This window comes from Trematomus bernacchii, unplaced genomic scaffold, assembly GCF_902827165.1.
Source record: "Trematomus bernacchii unplaced genomic scaffold, fTreBer1.1, whole genome shotgun sequence".
NCBI classification, from domain to species: domain Eukaryota; kingdom Metazoa; phylum Chordata; class Actinopteri; order Perciformes; family Nototheniidae; genus Trematomus; species Trematomus bernacchii.
In genome coordinates this window covers 9,270,256-9,288,806 of record NW_022987593.1, presented here as the reverse complement: position 1 = coordinate 9,288,806, position 18,551 = coordinate 9,270,256, and the positions used below count along the sequence as shown (strand labels likewise).

General features: G+C 39.2%; 1 protein-coding gene across 4 annotated transcripts in view; it reads right to left on the bottom strand.

Annotated features, from left to right (window-relative positions):
• The window catches only part of fam13a (family with sequence similarity 13 member A), a 63,527-nt gene that overhangs the window by 29,027 nt on the left and 15,949 nt on the right, over positions 1-18,551 (bottom strand). For 3 of the 4 annotated variants that reach the window (XM_034129412.1, XM_034129415.1, XM_034129414.1), the window contains exons 6-9: positions 16,863-16,982; positions 15,217-15,303; positions 9,509-9,732; positions 1,371-1,412 (exon numbers count right to left, since the gene is read on the bottom strand). In XM_034129412.1, coding sequence (XP_033985303.1) covers positions 1,371-1,412; positions 9,509-9,732; positions 15,217-15,303; positions 16,863-16,982 — 473 coding nt within the window. The remainder of the gene's footprint in view (positions 1-1,370; positions 1,413-9,508; positions 9,733-15,216; positions 15,304-16,862; positions 16,983-18,551) is intronic. The other variant, XM_034129413.1, reaches the window with a different exon arrangement.

The following is an 18,551-nucleotide window of genomic DNA, read 5'->3' as shown; positions in this document are numbered from 1 at the left end:
AGGGATTTATTTTCAAAATAGGGTATCATTTACATACAGTATAAGTCATAAAGTGTATTTAAAGTTGTACTGTATTTTTTGAGTGCATTTTCCCAGTTCTTCCAATTTTCCTGTGAGGCTTTAGGCCCATTTATTTAGGATCAGGAGTGTCTTATAAAAGTGGAGAACTACCTATGCTGAGTTTTGGTGTTAAAATCAAAACCAATTTGTACTGCTTGATCACACACACAGCCACCTAGGAGCCTTATCAGCCCTTAAATCATATCAGTAAGCATTCCTGATGAAAAGTGCTAAATCATAATGACTAACTGAGGAACCTGCCGTTCAGGCTGGACAAGCTGCTGTGATTTTAAGGCTTTAGGTAAACATACGATAAGGGTTAAGTGGGAAGAGATGACAGTAGGGTCATAGATGATTAATAAGGTGTACTGTAGGTGTGTTCAGGCTGCAGAGGAACATTATCACATGCATGTGCAGAAACATGATGTTTACTGTTTGTAGTATTAATGCATGTCATTTCATGCACTATTATTTGGTTCACTTTTAACTTACCTTTGGAAGTTATGACAAGAAATGATATCAAATATATTAGATATGTGTTTGATGTAGTCAGATATTATTAATGCTGCGATTTACAATTATTTTTGTTATTGATATATGTAATGTAGGTTTGTTAATTTTGAGTAAGTATAATACCAACAACATTTAAAAACTAATATAAAATCAAATATATATTGTCTTTTTATTGAATAATAATTTGGGAGCATCAACTAAAAAATTACTAACTATTTTGATGATTCTTGCAGGAGTTTTTAATACAAACAATTAGAAATTCAGTTTCCTTACGGCTTTTCTCTGTTTTATATCACATTAAACTGAATATATGTGTGATCGGACTGACAAAAGACATTTCAAGAAATAACTTTGGGCTTTGAGAAACTGGGATGGATATTTTTAACTGTTGTTAGACATTCACTATTCTTTTGCCTGAAAAATTAGAAACAATGAATAGATTATCAAAATAGTTGCTGACAAAACGTTTTAAGCTAAAGTTGTTATTCTCCCCACACTCACTCAATGACCATCTCATCATTATGCGTCTTCACCGGGAGGGAGGGGGGGGGGGGGGGGGGTGGGGGGGTTCTGAAACATGTGCAAAACATGCTGAGGCTCCTCCTCCACAATAACAAAAACATTGGTGAGCAAACAGATGCATGTGCACGCTGCCCCGCTTTCCCTCTAACTGCTGGTTCCATTGTTTTATGATGCAGCACACAGCTTGCCCCACTCCTACAGCCCCAAACAACATACTCCCCCCCCCCCCCCCCCCAGTGCTGCCAGCTTTATCATGCAAAGCAAGATGGCCTTACCTCATGTAGAAAGGAGATATTGGCCTCTCTTCTTCTTGGGAGCTGAAACATAAAAACAACCAGAATTAATTAATTAGCTTGCAGGATGTGGCAATGAAGTGCTAAGGCATAACAACATCCAGCTGCCCCCCTCCTCTCTACATTTCACTGGGGCTGAGGAGCATAGGGTTGGCTTTTGTCTGCAGAATAATAGCCATAATGAGCAGCAGATCAGTGCCTTTGTGCAACTTGTCTCTGGTGATTATTATGAACCAAAAGAGAAATGGGTGCTGCTCTAGAATATAGGCTGTCTGCTGCCACTGGAAACATGCCAGCAACACATGATGAAAATTATGCAACGATAAGAGGAACTCAGTGCTGGCACTGAATGTTGAGGTTGCCTAACCATTTCATATCCTGGCTCTTACAAGCTGAACATTTCATAATCACCTAGTCTTGTTTGCCTAAGCAGAGCTGAATACTGTATTATCCTCTCTAAAATCAAAGCAGGAAGAAAAACACTGCAACAAACCTGAACTAATTGACCTTGTAACACAAAGTGTGTTAAATCAGGACTGTGTTTATATACGCTTATTTCATTTGGTTTGAGCCATTTATGTGCGGTTCAAATTATTGATGTTCTGCTACAATGACATACTTCTATATTTGACAATTTACACTAACTAGCTTTATATTATATGCATTTTAAAACTGCAAATCAAAAGAGTTGTGTTTTGTTGTAAAGATTCCAGGCAAATGTCAAAGAAGGAAAAGCACAGACCTAAATCTAAAGATAATTATAGATGAATTACAGAGATGCTTCAGTTAGTGTTTCATAGTTGTATGCATGCTATAACACTCTCACGGCTGACTTCAATAGAGCCATCATTAATGTTTATAGTGAAACCTACGTGTCCTTCTCTGACAAGTCAAAATGTCTGCTGTGAAAAAGGCCGATATTTCTTCTGTAAACTACAAAATAGTGCGACTATTCTTTACTTTAAACCCCTATGGAACAGGATTTGGATGTTCACATGTGAGCAAAAACGTGTCGAGACAAAGTTAATTTTAGAAATGTTCTCAAACACGTGTAGAGACAATTGTAAAAAGGTTCTCAATGAACAAATATGCAACAGAACTATTTAGACAATGTTTCAAGTAAAAAAATGTTGATAAACTCGGTACAGCAGGTACAACATTTTTTCACAGGTCAACTGCTCAGCAGTATTTATGATATAGTGAATGACAGTGACTGACAAAGTATGTAGATCATCGATAGCGATAAAACAATCAGTTGTTTTGTCAACTATATTGAATTATGTTCAATTCATTTCAAGTAAAACAAAATACTTCAGCTACACCTCCCAATTGGGCTAATGTTCTAGACAAAACATGCAATGTGGTGACATCATGATTGGCTTTAGGAAATTGTGATGGGCATATGTCACAGCTTCTTTTAACCAAAAGAAAGGAGAATTCAAAACATAATTGGCAGATTAACTGATAATAAAAATATCCATATTATTCCTTAAAGGAGGGTTAACCATTAAAGGTAGGGTAGGTAAGAATGGAGAAACCAGCTCGAGTGCGCTAGAATTTGAAACTACGCAGCCGAAAAAAATCTGCCCCTTCCTTCAGACTTCCTTACAGAGCCCCTCCTCCAACACACACGAACGCGCACATGACCAATGAGGGCATGAGATAAGTTTGTGCACGAGATGGAAGGCTGACAGACAGGTAGGCCATCCAGTTATTTTAGCCGGGCCGGCTCAGATGATTGGTCGTGCTTTTTACAGCGCGACGGCTTTCACAGATGAAATGTTTTTATGTATTTATTGTCAAAGCATTTAATGCTATATCGGGATGTTAAGAGCATTCCATGGAATATAACAAAAAGTGTTTCTGAAGTGAATTACCTACCCTACCTTTAAGTGGTTTATATCCAATATTCTGACAAAGAGCATAATGACTAACAGTAATATCTTGTGTATATATAGATTTACTTTTGTAATGTAATTAAACCTGTCCTACAAACCATATTCATCGCAGTAGAAGTCACACAATATTATTGATATCTAATGAGCAGCAAGAATATTCTGTTCTGCTGGTTTCGTCTGATGTCTTAGAAAGGGACACAAAATAAACATCATCTAACTGAAACAATTTCCAAATTTGAGTACACTGTGCCAATGAACAATCAGTCGAAAACAGAATAAAGACTTGTTATTGAGCAGACCGTTCTGTGACTGTTTGGTTCTCGGGTGTGTTTTGGTACGTGACGTGCCATCATGGGGCTCACTGTAAGGGGGGAGGGCGTGTGGAGGGAAAAGGAATCCACTTCGGCCATTGGGGCAGCACCTCAAGTTCAAAACAAAGGATTTAGGTTTCAAGTGAGACAGGAATCAAAAAGAGGCCAAAGTTGAGCTTCATAAATCTTCTCAAGGGCAAAAGACATGTGCATGTATTCCTGTAGACATGTCTTAGGGGCAGGTATGGTTCACTATGAGACCTATGCATTCCTAAAGAGCCTTCGAGGTGAAGGTTTTTCCCCACACACATGTTCTTAACTGGTGTTATACAGTCTGGCAATCGTATTAAAATAATAATGTGCCTTCACTGGCACGGTGAATCGCAAAAGCGGAAATCCTGCTTACGCACTACCTTACTGAGGGGATAACAAAAAGCTCTGTTGGAGAACACAGAAAAAAGGTCTGATCCCTCCGGGGCGAACGGAAAATTACAAATGACAAGTCGGTTATTCTGGACACACATTTTAAAAAGTGTGTCCACAAAGTAGTCTGGCGTAAAAATCCTGACAAAATCCTACAACTCGCAAAAACAACAATTGCAGAAGTCTATTCAAAGTTCTCACTGAAACTCCGATTTCAACCACATCTATAAAACATTATGATGGAGCTGCCTTCACAATAGAAGTTGGGATTAGTGGTTTGATTGTTGTTATTTTCTGGGTTTAGTGAAGCTTTTATTTGAGTAGGTGCTTAAACAAAAATGCTCTAGCTAGGACAGGCTTCAACAAAATGTTTCCTGAAATGTTGTTTTTAATAGTAAATCAGCCACTAGTCCCCTTGTGTCTCAGCTCCTATTCAGGACCCCCAAACACATTCTTAGAATACCTCAGATCACACACTGTGTGGTGGTCAAGACCTAAAGTATGTCTTGGAAAAGCCTGGCTAAGCTAGCTTGGTATAAGTTCATCGTATCAGAGAAAATGGTGTTAAAGCAACAAAAGGCCACCATGCTCCAAGTTTTAAAGCTGAAGGCGGCTGTTACGATTTACATGAAATATGATCAGATCTGAAATGCCTCTTGTTTTGTGTCAAATCTCTTATCATGTTTACACTCTTTGCTGCATCTTATTGATGTTTAAACCCAAATGGGAGAGGAGATCACAGGCCTGTTTTAGATTTGTAAATCTGACATAGCAGTGTTCTTATTACCAAAGTCCTGATATTAACTCGCCTTAAGTAGTTTCATGAGGGGCTAAAAATACTCCACAAACGAGCTGAAATGTTCTTTTGTATCTCATTTGACTTAGATCTAATATTCTAGTTCTAGATATTCTGCTGACTGAGACTCCTCATAAACCGAAATTCCTAAAAGAAAACCTGAAAAAAGGACGGAGGTGTCCTGTATGAGTTTTTGAAAAAAAGGCACCACATTAAAAATTGCAGGAAGGCCATTTTAATCCAGTCAGCAGGGTGCAGCTGTAAATATGTGCTGTCAGACTTTAAGGTTGATTGATGAGTCTTTCTGACAGGCTGCCAACAATGCCATTATACCCACAGGGATCCCTGCGCTCACACCACACTGCAACGTTCCTCACTCCCACTTATTTCCAATGGGCTTCTAAGAAATCCAATGGTTACATCACAAGATTTAGTGAACCATGGCAACTCCACACAAAAGCCAGTATGCATCCCCTACGTGCGACTACGCAATGCTGAGAACAAAATAAGTTCACATGACGCTGCTATGTTGGCTCATGTGTGTGTGTGGTGAATTAGGCTGGTGTCATATTTCGGGTACAGGTGAGAGCAGTGGGATAAAGAATTACTGCATTGATTTAATAGATAGAGGTACAAACAGAGTTTCCGTTAGCCGGTAATTACCGGACTTTGACCGGTAAAATATGCTGAAGACCGGCAAATCTAAATCTCTCCGGTCAAAATGTCCGGTCAAAATAGTATGTGACAGACAAGAAGAGTCAATTCTAATGTCTAACACTTAATGTGGAGAAAGACATGTCCTGTATGGGTTGATTGTGCGTTGATCTGTTGGCAATGCCTCGGGTTCCGATGGGCATGTAAACAAATGCATAATGCTGCGCTATACTTTGCGGCCTCACCCGGTTGCATAGCGACGCTTATTGTTTAGGTGTCTTTTAATAAGCAGGTATTCATATCATTAGCTAGAACTAGCTAGATCTGATCGATATGGACATAAACGTGAGTGAAGTCTAATCTGACGGGAGAGAGAGATCAGCTGCTGCTGACGAGTCGACACGCAGCTCTGCATGATCCCCTGCAGCGGTGAGCGGAACAAAACACACACTTCAGGTTAGAATATCACACGTAGCTATTTTAATTACCTCTCAAACTATCTAAACTAGTTATGTTTAGTTTTACTGTCGGGTCACTCATTACTAGATCAGCCAGCTGCATGATACTGGCGGGCTGTCAGGAGAAGGAGAGAGCGCTCCGTTTATTATTCCCGTGTTATTGTAAGTTACTGTACACTTTTGAAAAATGTAATTAATCTACTATAATTAGTTGGTTTAATATCGAATCATATCAATTTGTTTTAAAGCTCAATAAATAACAAAGAAGACCTTTGACCGGCACTTTTCTAATTTTGTCCGGAAGATTTAAACTTTAACGGACATGTTGATCGGCGAAACATGTTTTTAGCGGATACTCTGGGTACAAAATATGTAAATGAGATCAGATGTAAAAAATATACTCTGATACAGTACAGCATCTAAAAAGGTGAACACAGGAAGATCTACAAATTAGAATCCCTCTAGAATGAAGATTAGATTACCAGCTGGTACTAAATGTGCCGACGCTCCGGGACAGGAGTAATTCTTAGAAAGAAGGGGGCAAATCACACATGTCATCAGATGTATTTTTAATTCCCTTCTTCTCTACAACCTACAAGGTGTGAACATATGTTCTCAATTCTTGATTTCATATTACATATTGATGAGCATTTCAATTAAAATCTAAAAAGCAGTTTCTACATTTTGTCTTTCTGGATGTGTTCGATTCAGCTGAGGCCAGGTGGCTGAGCGGCTGTGTGCTCTGCATGCTGACACAGATTTGTCTGACACATACCGATGGAAAGTGAGAGCAAGCTGACAAGTAGACACAGGAGGATCAACAGATATGAAAACACAGATGAATCCTCTAATGGAAAATTATCATATATTCGCTATGGTTCTATAGTATGTGTCAAAATCACATATATTTGCGATTTAAACATTTTCAATACAAACTCGTAAGCTCTATGTATTTCTTACTCTGTTCAAATATAGGATTTACCTTTGAACTTTTAAAAGATCCAATGTCGTGGATTTTTCAAACACTTGTAGTAAGTATTCCTGCATTGCATTTGGTTAATTTCTTTAATTATTTTGTAACTGCAGGTGTTTGTTAGTAAATACCACAAAGTAGGGCTGCTCAATTAATCGTATTTTAATCGCAATTACGATTTTGGCTTGCAACGATTATGAAAACAACATAATCGAAATAAAACAATTTTTTATTTTGTATTTATTATTTCTTTTAATTATTTTTTTTATAGGTTTTTTAGTTTAATTATACTTAAAGTTCATGGTAATCAACTGTTAAAAACATACTGTTCAAATAAATTGATGTTTTCAAAGTAAATGGATAATCGTTTTTAATAATCGTGATATCAATTATTGACCCAAATAATCGAGATTATGATTTTTGCCATAATCGAGCAGCCCTACCACAAAGTTCTGAGTGCTGACGCATTTTGGTGGGTCCCCTGTCACGCTCTCTGTACATCGGTCACCCAATGCGACCTGACGAGGGGGATTTCAGGGTGCGGGGGAAATCCATCGGGAGATTTATTGGTTTCCTGACGTGGTGATGAAAGCTGTTGGCACCTTTGAAGTATAATATTTGCTACAGCATTATCTTTGCCGTTAAGCTGCTATTGATTTAAAAAAAAACTTGAAGTCAACTATGGAATAATGTTAATTACTTAAGAAAATTACTTTAAAAGTATTGGACTTTTTTGATAGCTTGTGAAAATGTGTCAACTTGTCAACATACTACTTGAATTTGATGGGATGACAAAAGTAATTATTACTTCCCCTAAACATTTTTTAAATAATATTATTTTTTTTCACAATCCCTATTTTTTTTCCAGTTTATATAAGTGGGTGAAGTGAGGTTTAAATTCAGTCCACAGGTATGTATGAGAGCTAACCACTGTGTGAGTGATACCGTGATGTGTTAATGGATCTGGTTCTGACACGGACGGTTTTGAACTCTGACTAATGTGATACTAAAGGTCAGTGGTGTGTAAGGCTGTCCCGAATAAACATTTTGTACCGCGCGCTTCAACACGTGTATTTCGGTTTATTCAAGGCATTCATTTTGTTATTCTACAGTATTGTTGTTTTATAGTTATTTGTTAATGTAAATAACCCAATTTATGTTCTTTGAAATTGAAAAGGATATTGTGTTTGTTACTTTCGTTGCAGTTGTATACGTCTTAAGTGTAATTTGGCTATTTTGTATGGACATGCTTTTATTTTGAAGGAGAGTTAGCGCTGTTGACAGGAAGTTGCTGTTGCTATGGAAACAACGTGACGGACAAAAGGAGCGGAGATTAACGGACAAAAGTCATATCTACATATAAAGACGGAGAAAGTCAACGATAAAGTTTATGGTTAAGTGTTAGCACCCCCCGAAGAGGCACAAGCTCTTACATTGATATTGGAAATTTCAATAAATTCAATTTGAAAAAAAACAACAAAAAAAACGAATATCCGAATAACGAAATTGAAAACCGAATAGTGGGCCGACGACCGGATATTCGGATATTCGGGTACAGCCCTAGTGGTGTGTCCCCCAGGTCGTAGTAGAGGCCAAAACAGAGTTATAATTTCTCATCAGTGTTTCAACATCGTACATCCACATCATATTTTCTAGCTTTTTCCAATGGGACAAATTCTACAGTACGTATCCTCTCTCACAAGGTGATGACCTTTAATGTCACTTATGTCAATATTATAAATAGAGGAAGCAAAATCTCAACAGAAAATTGGATTTGGAGTGTGTGAGAAGAGTTTTTAAATAGTAAAGAAGGGTTTTTCAGACAAACAGTGCAGGTGCGGTCAAGGCAAATGTCAGTCCAACCCCCCAGTCAAAGCAGAAGGAGCCCCAACAACAGACACAGCTGTAGCCTTGCTATTCCAGGACTGAGGACACTCGACACCAAGTGGCTCCAGTTTCAACTTCTTATAATAGGCTTGTTTGCATGCCAGTGGCACATTGCCACGGTGCTTTGGCTTTAGATCCCCGATCGCTGTGAGGATTCTTCACCCTCACCCTCGACTGATAGCAAATCACCTGTGCAAACAGTGGTCATAACCTATTTACCACTGCTAGAATCACAGCATAGTTTCCATATTGGAATGAGACGTCACAAAACGAAAATAGAAGTCGTTTCCTAGTTAGATGTTATGTTTGTAGCAGTGAAGATTTATTTTGTGTTATATGACCATGTTTTATTTTATAGCGACCATAAAGGATCAGGCTTGCAGATAAGATCATAAACAAATCTTAAAACTGCAAGAGCCACGGATTATATATATATATTCAAGTAAATTATTTTGGCACGTGATTGACTCAAAATTAAAAGTGCATTAAGTGCACATAAAGCATCTAAAGATATGATATATTTATATCCCTGACTATATTTTACATAGTATTTATTTCATTTTGAAGTTAATCTTTTTTTGTGAACATTTAACATTAAAAAAGCACAAATAATTAGTTGTAAAAAAAGTCCAGTTAAATTAATATTATCAGTTTTCAGAAAGAATAACAGTTTTAATTAGTAACTTTCTCAGACACTGTGCATGCTCTTTACACACTGACCTGCTGACGTCCTCCATGCTGCCTGAGGAGCTGACATCGAAGTGGCCGAGTGGCGAGGCAGAGTCTTGGAGCGCTGTCTCCATCGGCTCAGGACTGGGGCTTCTCAGCCCTGATGTCAGGGGCAAAATGATTGGTATGGAGAGGATCTTGGCATGGGGCAACCCAGCAGAGTGGCTGGGCCGAGGGATGACTTGAATCATACCGCCACTCTTTCCTTTCCTCACCTATTTGAGAGAGAGAGCAAATAGCCGACAACCGGTGAGTCTTGTGAAATATGAGAGGTAAATGATACACTACTGTGAACATTTGGGCACAATAAAGCTCATACAACCACACACACACTGAAGCGTGCAGGCTTTGCTCAGGTTACTATAAAACATGCAATCCAGGATATTATGAGGTTAAGCCGAGTGCAATTAAAGAGGCGAGAAAGAGAGGAGGAAAAGAGGTTAGCTTGTAAAACTGTAAGGTTAGACTGATGCTGATCTTACCGTGTCGACCCTGAGTGGGTATAAAAAACGTGAGCCACCTACTGTAATGTAGGAAAAGAACCTCAATCTAATAACAGCCAAATTATGAGTACCCTTCTGCATTTTTTCTAATGAGTTTGGTCCAAGGAAGCCTGTTAGAAGTGATAAAGAAGGTGACAAAGAGCTTTCTCTTGGTATATAAGGAGAGGGCTGCTAATGAGAGCCCACTGACTGTGAAAAACAGAGTCAAAATGGGTCTGACGCCAGCAGCCTAAGTATTGATAATGGTCAAAACCAACCACTGCTAAAAGAGGCTTGCTCTAGATAAACGTCTGTCGGTTGAATTAAAAGGCCTACTTTTTTACTTTACACCAATTATCAGCAGAACATTTCCATTTAGGGTTGGACCTAATGGGTTGGACCTAATGAGTTGGACCTAATGGGTTGTTCTGAAATGTAGTCATTGGTGCACTTAATGGGTGGATCTTAGTGAACATATTTTTAGCTAGACGTGGTATGGATTTTGCCCCTCAGGGTTTTGTTATTGATTTAGCTTAATTTTTAATTGACAGAAATTTAAAAAGAATGAAAAACTGCTTATTTTTCCTTATCTCAAAAGGAAAGACAAATAATGTAAAATGAATGAAGACAATTTATTGAGGGGAGAAGTGATGGAGTCACCATGCTATCATTAAATCCAGGTTTAAAAAAATGGGTGTTTACATAATGAACTTTAAAGGTATTGCTGAGATGGTGCTGTCATTCGTTGGTCAATGTTAAGGTGTTCCAATTATGCTTTCTATCCATAAATTCATTTGTTTGGACTGGAGTCATTGAAACTTCAAATAGCGGTCGATTCAAATGAAACTGCGAGTAAGTTCAGTGTTTACCACTGACCCATATTGCTGCCCTCCGTCCCTGGTTGTCAGTATCTGCATACATGCATATAAAACAGCTCAAACAGAACAACAAGAGGGAGCTACGGTAAATAGGCCAGATGGTAAAAAGTCTAACAGACCAAATGGGGATATGACCTGGTTTGTAAATGTAATGGATTAACAAATCATTAAAAGATTTGTAACTTACATTTTTAAACACTAGATGATACTTTCACTAATAAATAATCTGCTACAATAAAAAGGTCAGTGAACATCTGAGCACTTATCTGCGACAGACATTTGTGACAGCTCATTTTTTTAGGTGTCTGTGTTTGAGAGTCTTTGCACTAATCCATGTTCTCGCAACCACCACACGTACTTTCACTAGTCTTTTCAAAATAGTTGGTTGTATGTATAAGCAGTTTTGCTCAACATGAGTATTAAAATGTGTTTGTGGTCTTATCATCGCAATAGAAGGCTCCCTTGCCTTGCCATTTATCCAACAACAAGGAATGAGTTATAGTCTGCCAGTATTAACTGTGCCCCTTTTGGAGTCCAAAGCTCATCTATGGACATTAACATCACTATGTGTTGAAACTAAACACAAGTTCGCATCATAAACCAAACAACAGGCATGCTTAGGGCTTTCTTATTAAAGTGTGTGGGTGTGTTTGTTGGCCTGAGGCTCATAAATACTGTATAACTTATAGACTTATTTCACCTTTGCCTTGCGGTGCGACAGTACCAAACACAATGTTTAGCTCTAGCTGTGATTTGTAAGTAGTGATCACTCAAATGTGGTCTCCCAAGTGTAGTTATCTTTAAAATAAGAAAGCATCAAGGCTAAATCTGTGCCAAGCCCGGCCTTTTTTCTATAAGTGGTTCGACAGGAAATGCAGCTGTAAAGGTTAATATTTATAGTAATATCACCTGATAATAATCATTAAGGAGGTTAAGCATTTTCAGTAAATGCTCACATGTGAGGAGTCTATTGGTTTCATTTTTAGTTGAATCAGCAGTTTGATCTTTGAGTTAATGTGTATTGTGTTTAAATTGCTCCTCAACAACCTGCTCTTGATTGTTTTATTAGTTTACTGCTTTGCCGCCAGCAGGGGGGTTCACTGAAACCTTCTGTTGCTAGGATCAACCAATGGCACAGTACCAAGGGAGCTTATGTTGATTCAGCGGAAAATAAACTTTAGTCACAGCGAACAAATTATTTCTTAATAATATTCTTTAGAAAACTGTGGACTTCTGTGGAAACCTTTTTTTCTTTCATGATTCATTCAAATATTGTTGATTAGAAGAAAAATGGGCTAGAATTGCACTCTTCTTATTCCTGTTTTTTCTTCAGTGCAATGCAGGATGCTCTGTAGCACTTGGTTAGTGTCCTTGATGCTCGCTGGTACCCAGTCACAATGTTTAGGTTTATTTAGGATCCCCATTAGCTTTTGCTCTTGACAAAAGCTACTCTTCCTGGGGTCCGACACTTAAACCAATACAACAATACTCAACATTCAAGACATAAGACATAAGTCCTGATTAGGGATGCTCCGATCGATCGGCCGCCGATCGATATCGGCCGATATTCACTCTCTGCCGATCGATCTGCGCTCTCTATAAATGCCGATCAGGAGAGCCGATCACATGACGTCAAATACATGACACTTTTGAATTGACAAGCTCGCCAAAATGGCTTCACCGGTCTGGCAGTATTTTAAGGTGTCCGAAAAAGACAGTAAAATAGCGGTATGCAACGTGTGAAGCAGAAATCCTGCAGCTCCGCCCGCTGTGACGGACCGGTGAGCGGAGCAAAACACACACTAAGAGTTAGACCTAACACACTTAGCTATTTTATCTACCTCTGGAACAAGCTAAACTAGTTATAAATATATTTATTCTTCACTGTCGGGTCACTCATTACTGGATCAGTGAGCTGCATGAGATACTGACGGGCTGTCAGGAGAGAGAGAGAGGGAGAGAGGGAGAGAGGAGAGAGAGAGGAGAGAGGAGAGGGGGAGAGAGGAGAGAGAGAGAGGGAGAGAGAGAAGAGAGAGAGAGAGGAGAAGAGAGAGGAGGGGAGAGGAGGTGAAATCCCTTCGGAGATGAGATGAGAGAGATCTCTTTCTCTTCGCTCACCTTGACCGTGAAGCTCTAGCGACTCCTAAGAGGCTAAGCCTCAATTTTCTCGGAGAGGGAGAGAGAGAGAGGGAGAGCTTCCGCTAATTCTCCCGTGTTATTATCCAATGTAATGTAAACTTGAATAATGTACTTCATTGAATGTAATAATTATGTTGGTTGTTGTTTGTGGAAGCGCCAGTGAATGAGCCCCATTAACTGAGTTTTAAACACCACTTTAAATGGAAGATCCCCATAGCCCCCGCCGACTCGATCGGATTGGCGATCGGTATCGGCCGATACTGATTCCGGCGATCGGCCCCAAAATTGGCGATCGGAGCATCCCTACCTCCTGACATCATTACCAACATCATCAACAATCTCATCCACTTTCAACATCAAACTCAGCCAAGGATGAGTGCACAAGACACCCACCAGTACAAAGCATGAAGTAAAATTCAATTAGGGTTCACACTTCAACAAGGGATTACCATGCTCATTAGTAGATGGCACACAAAGCTCAGAAATGATTTGAAAATAAAGGCAGATGGCAGCGTCTCTGTAGATACAGACACCGCCACACACTTCTGGTTCATAGGTGATGATTGAGAGCAGTCCTTTTTGTACGAGTCCTACTCTCAGTGACTACTGAATGTAATTACTGTTGGGATTACTCTAAAATGTTCTTTATTTTAACCTTTACTCTTGTAGACGCTAGTGTGTGTTTTTTACTAGATAAAGTACTGTGTTGCACCTCTTCAGACATGACACTTCTTCTTTGAAAAAGCATGATGTATTTCATTTAATAACAGCCTATACTTTTGTCATTCTAGTTTCCTCGTAACAATACTTACACATTTTGACAATACCTTTGGTCTAAATCTGGATTCAGATCCTTTTCTGGTTTAAAATCGCTAACAGCTCTCACCAGCGTTTCCGCCAGGGGGGCGTCTTGCCGTCATTTGACGCCCTTATTCAGCTCGGAACGCCCTGAACTCGAGCCGAGGGCGTCCAAAAAAATAAATAATTCGAGAGAAGATCAAGTTTTTATCGCTTGAAATGACGAAAAGGAAAAAGGACAAGGACATCCCTCTGTTGGAGGGGCAAAGGAGTCTGGTGGGATTATTTTCGCCGCCAGCAAAGTGTGTTCCTGTGAAAGTGTACTGCCGGCGAGCCTCGACGGGGGGTGCTAGTGGAGCACGCGCGTGAACTGCGAGCGCCGGAGCCTCGCAGCGGCGATAACTGAGGCTCCGTGGTAAACTGTGGTAAAATGAAGAGCCGTTTGGGAGCCGAAAGAGCCGGCTCTTCTTAGTGAGCCGAGCCAAATGATCCGGCTCACTAAAAAGAGCCAGAATTCCCATCACTAATACGTAAAGAGATACTGTATAATCTATAACTTAAGGGACGGCTCAATTCAAAATTCAAGTCACGTGACACAACGTGACGTCACCCTTTCACATTCTTAAGATCAAATACTAGCTCTGCTAAAAGTAGAAGACTTTTCACTGACTACCAGGGAAAACAGACATCCTTTATCAGCACACATTGTACAGTCCTGAGCTTATCTCACTGTCAGTCAGCGTTTCTTTTATCCCTGACACTGCTCTTGATATGAGGACAGCATTTATGGCATCAGATCTTTGTTTATATAAATGTGAAACAACCACAGCAAGCTTATCTTTGTTGTCAAACTGAAGCTCACCTCACATCAATTACTCATTGTATCACCTGTTTTAACATGAATGTATACACAAGGTTATTTTGCATCAAAGTGAAATGTGATATAAACAACTTTAAAATATTTAAATGTATTTCGCTGAATATAACTTTAATCCTTGTTTTAATAAATGAAATCAAAGCTAAATTAATTCTTGTACACAAACAGGAAATGTCTTAATAGTAATCAAATCGTATGCAGCTTTTGTGGCAGAGTCCATCTGTAATAATACCACAACACATGTTTCCCACTGCATATTAGTGTGTTGTTTTGCCCTGCAGCAGATTGCCTTTATCAAATTAAATCAAATCATGTGACTGAGCAGCGAGGCCACATGCATCAGAGTCGTCTGTCTGAGAGTGACCTCAGGCTAATCAGCACCAAGGCAATGCAGCAGATAAGAAGGCTGTAAGTATTTATTGGAAAGGCAGATAAATGGACTGTAGCAAACCATTAGACAAAACGCCTCAAACAATAACAATCAAAAAAAGTGCTTCACGATGATAACAGTGTAATTTCCTCTACCTTGTTTTTCCTCTGCCGCGCCTTTGGAGGAATAGTGGAGGATTTGTTAAGGAGCTCTGCCTCTTGTGGTGGGTTTTTCTGTCCAGCCTGGAAGAATGTATGAAGAGAAAATGCAAAATACAGACATTTAGAGAACATAAGGACATTATTAAAACAGTGCATTTCAATTGACACAAATGCATTTACTAAGACAGTCTTTTTAACAATCTTTGGACAATTGAACCCATGAATTTATGGTAAACTGCAAGATAAAAGTCAGTAATTTGGTGGAGGGTGTGATAAAAAAACGTGAATAAATATGTGACCTGCTCCATTGACCCGAAGACACATTTTGAGTTGTATACACAGTTGGAAAGAGGAGATTCCTAGCTTTCTAATGATATCAGGATTGTTTTTGTACTCCAAATATTAAGCAAAGTATGTCACATTATATAATGACTGTCACCGAGTCATCATTTTGAGAAAAAGGCCTTCAAAGTTTCCTCCTCTCTGGAATCCATCGATCTGATTGGTTATTAGCGGAGCAAATGATCAAAATACTACGGAGGGAAGATATTTTCGTTTGGATTACTGGTCTGGGGGAAGCTCGCGAGTGTGTGTGTGTGTATACGTGTGTGTGTGTTTTTGTAATTTTGCGTTTGTGTGTATTGTGTTTGTTTCCCGGGGAAAACACTCACGAGAAACACCGGCTGTTGTTATGCCTGCTGCGACGTCAAGCTACTCCGTTCTCCGCTTGTAATTATGCCGTCACAAGCTTCAAAGTTGTATTTATCATCTGAATTTGCCGAAACAAGTTTAATATTCTGAAAGCCAAGACTTTGTTTAATTGAAATCAGATGAAAACAAACTGTAGCGGACCCTGCCGTGTTATCTATGATTATTATACGCCTTACATTCATAATTTTAGCCGGAGGGAGTGTGGAAGAGCAGAGTGCGAGTGAGAGCTGTCATCTTCCCTTTACAAGCTTCAAAAATGTAGTTATCGTGTGATTTTGGAAATAAAAGTTTCATATTCTGAAAGCCAAGACTTTGTTTATTTAAAATCAAACAAAACACCCGAACCCCGGAAAAATATTTTTTTACGCAAATCCGCGTTTATTTTAAAATGAGCCGTTGCGACTTCCGACTGATTTCGATAGAGCGGGTCACATATATCCTAAAACAATTAATTTAATACATTTTCTTTCTATAATAAAAAAAATGCAAATACTAAACTCAAAAAATAAATACTCTATTGAATGCAGACTTTTGATCAATTAAAAGATAATACCCTGAGTAATGATAATTTGTCAGTAATGTCAGTTGTATATAATAAAATGGTTGCATCCGTTAACTCTAAGTGACCTGATTACCCCTGGATGCAGTATGCACAAGTCAGCTGACACTGATAACAAAAAGCCCACAGAAACCTACACAGTCGCACACAGAAACAGCTTTCGTGATGGAAAACAGCTTTTCCAAAACATGCCCATGTCCCATCAAGTCACACAGATCACATGGCTGGAGTTAAAGTGACTGGGTGTCTGAAGGGGTCATGGGAGTTTAATCTGGGAACCTCACACCAAAACAACAACACTTGATTTCACAGCAGACGCATGCAGACAAAGGTTTTCATAACAGCTAGGAGAAGGAATGCGCAGACACACCTGCGTTCTACTGTTGAGCGGACCACACACCTTCTTTCTAGGAACTGGTGTTGGGGTGTTTGCTTTGAGGTGGCTGGGGGACTTCTGCGGCTGGGTGCTTGCATCCGTCTCTTGCACCTCCTTTAACCAGAGAGGGAACAACAACAAAAAGAAGACGGTCAGGGTTGTAATGCGTTTCTTACTGTAGTGACATTTTATTTTAAAAATGAGCAACAGATAGTGGTTAACAAGCTTTGGTTTCAAGGTTTTATTGTTGGAACGTATACAGTAGCTATTAAATATCACAGGAGTAATTTTTTTATATTTGTGCTCTACTTTTGCTTTTCTGATAAACCTTAAAGGTAGGGTAGGTAAGAATGGAGAAACCAGCTCGAGTGCGCTAGAATTTGAAAGTACACAACCGAAAAAAATCTGCCCCTTCCTTCAGACTTCCTTACAGAGCCCCTCCTCCAACACACACGAACGCGCACATGACCAATGAGGGCACGAGATAAGTTTGTGCGCAGATGGAAGGCTGACAGGCAGGTAGGCCATCCAGTTATTGTAGCCGGGCCGGCTCAGATGATTGGTCGTGCTTTTTACAGCGCCACAGCTTCCACAGATGACATTTTTTTATGTATTTATTGTCAAAGCATTTAATGTATTCATTGCTATCGCGATGTTAAGAGCATTCCATGGAATATAACAAAAAGTGTTTCTGAAGTGAATTACCTACCCTACCTTTAACAGAATAGATTTTAACAGTCTGACCAACTGCACTCTCAAACATATACAGTGAACACGGTGCATGCACACCTACAGCTCATCAGCATTTTGTGAAAGAAAGAGGGAAAGGTAACACCAATGTTAATGAGTGTGTTTCGTTCAAAGGCATCAACAGGAAGGCTAGCAGGCGAGGGGCCTAAGTAGGCTGTGCATGCCTGTGCATATGTATGAGTGTTCATGTGTGTGTGCTTGAGTGTAAGACAATCTCATTCTGACTGAAGGGTTTCCCGCAGGTCAACGGGGTCTCATGTAGCTATGCCCTTACAGTTATTCACAACACAGCACAGGCATTTGTGACTGGAAATAATAACTCACAAAATAACACTATAAAGATGTTTTTAAACCACTACTGGGATTCAGGGCTTTTAGATTATTTGAGCTCATGTTGCATTTGAACACATAATTCATCAAATATTTTTAAGCAGTTTTATTTTGCATGGCAACAAGTGTCACATGGGAACCCGACACTATGTTTGTGATGTTAAAAATGGTGGGAGAGGTACCCTGACATAAGAGATCAGAGGTCAAAGACATGGGCATCCGATGGTCCATGACACATTTCCCGCCTATAACACAGTCATCAAGATCAAGACATTTGGTATAGACTGTGGTGAAAGACATTTTTGGGGGTCTGCTTGTGATATAATTGTATTAAGATACTTATACTGTTGCTGTTGCTGTTTTTACTTATTTTGAACAACATAAATCCAAAGTCTTTTAAGCTATGTAATACGTCACACTTTATTAATATATTTACTAAGCCTCGTCACAGAAAACGCACAAAGCTTTGATTCTATGTCTTTTCTGTGTTTCTGTTCTGCCTTGTCTTTGTTTTTTTCGTTAACATGGGGTCCCTTTGGGATAAATGCTCACAAGTTTAATTTTTCTTACAGGGTTGTAAATACCATCAAAGTCACTGACGTC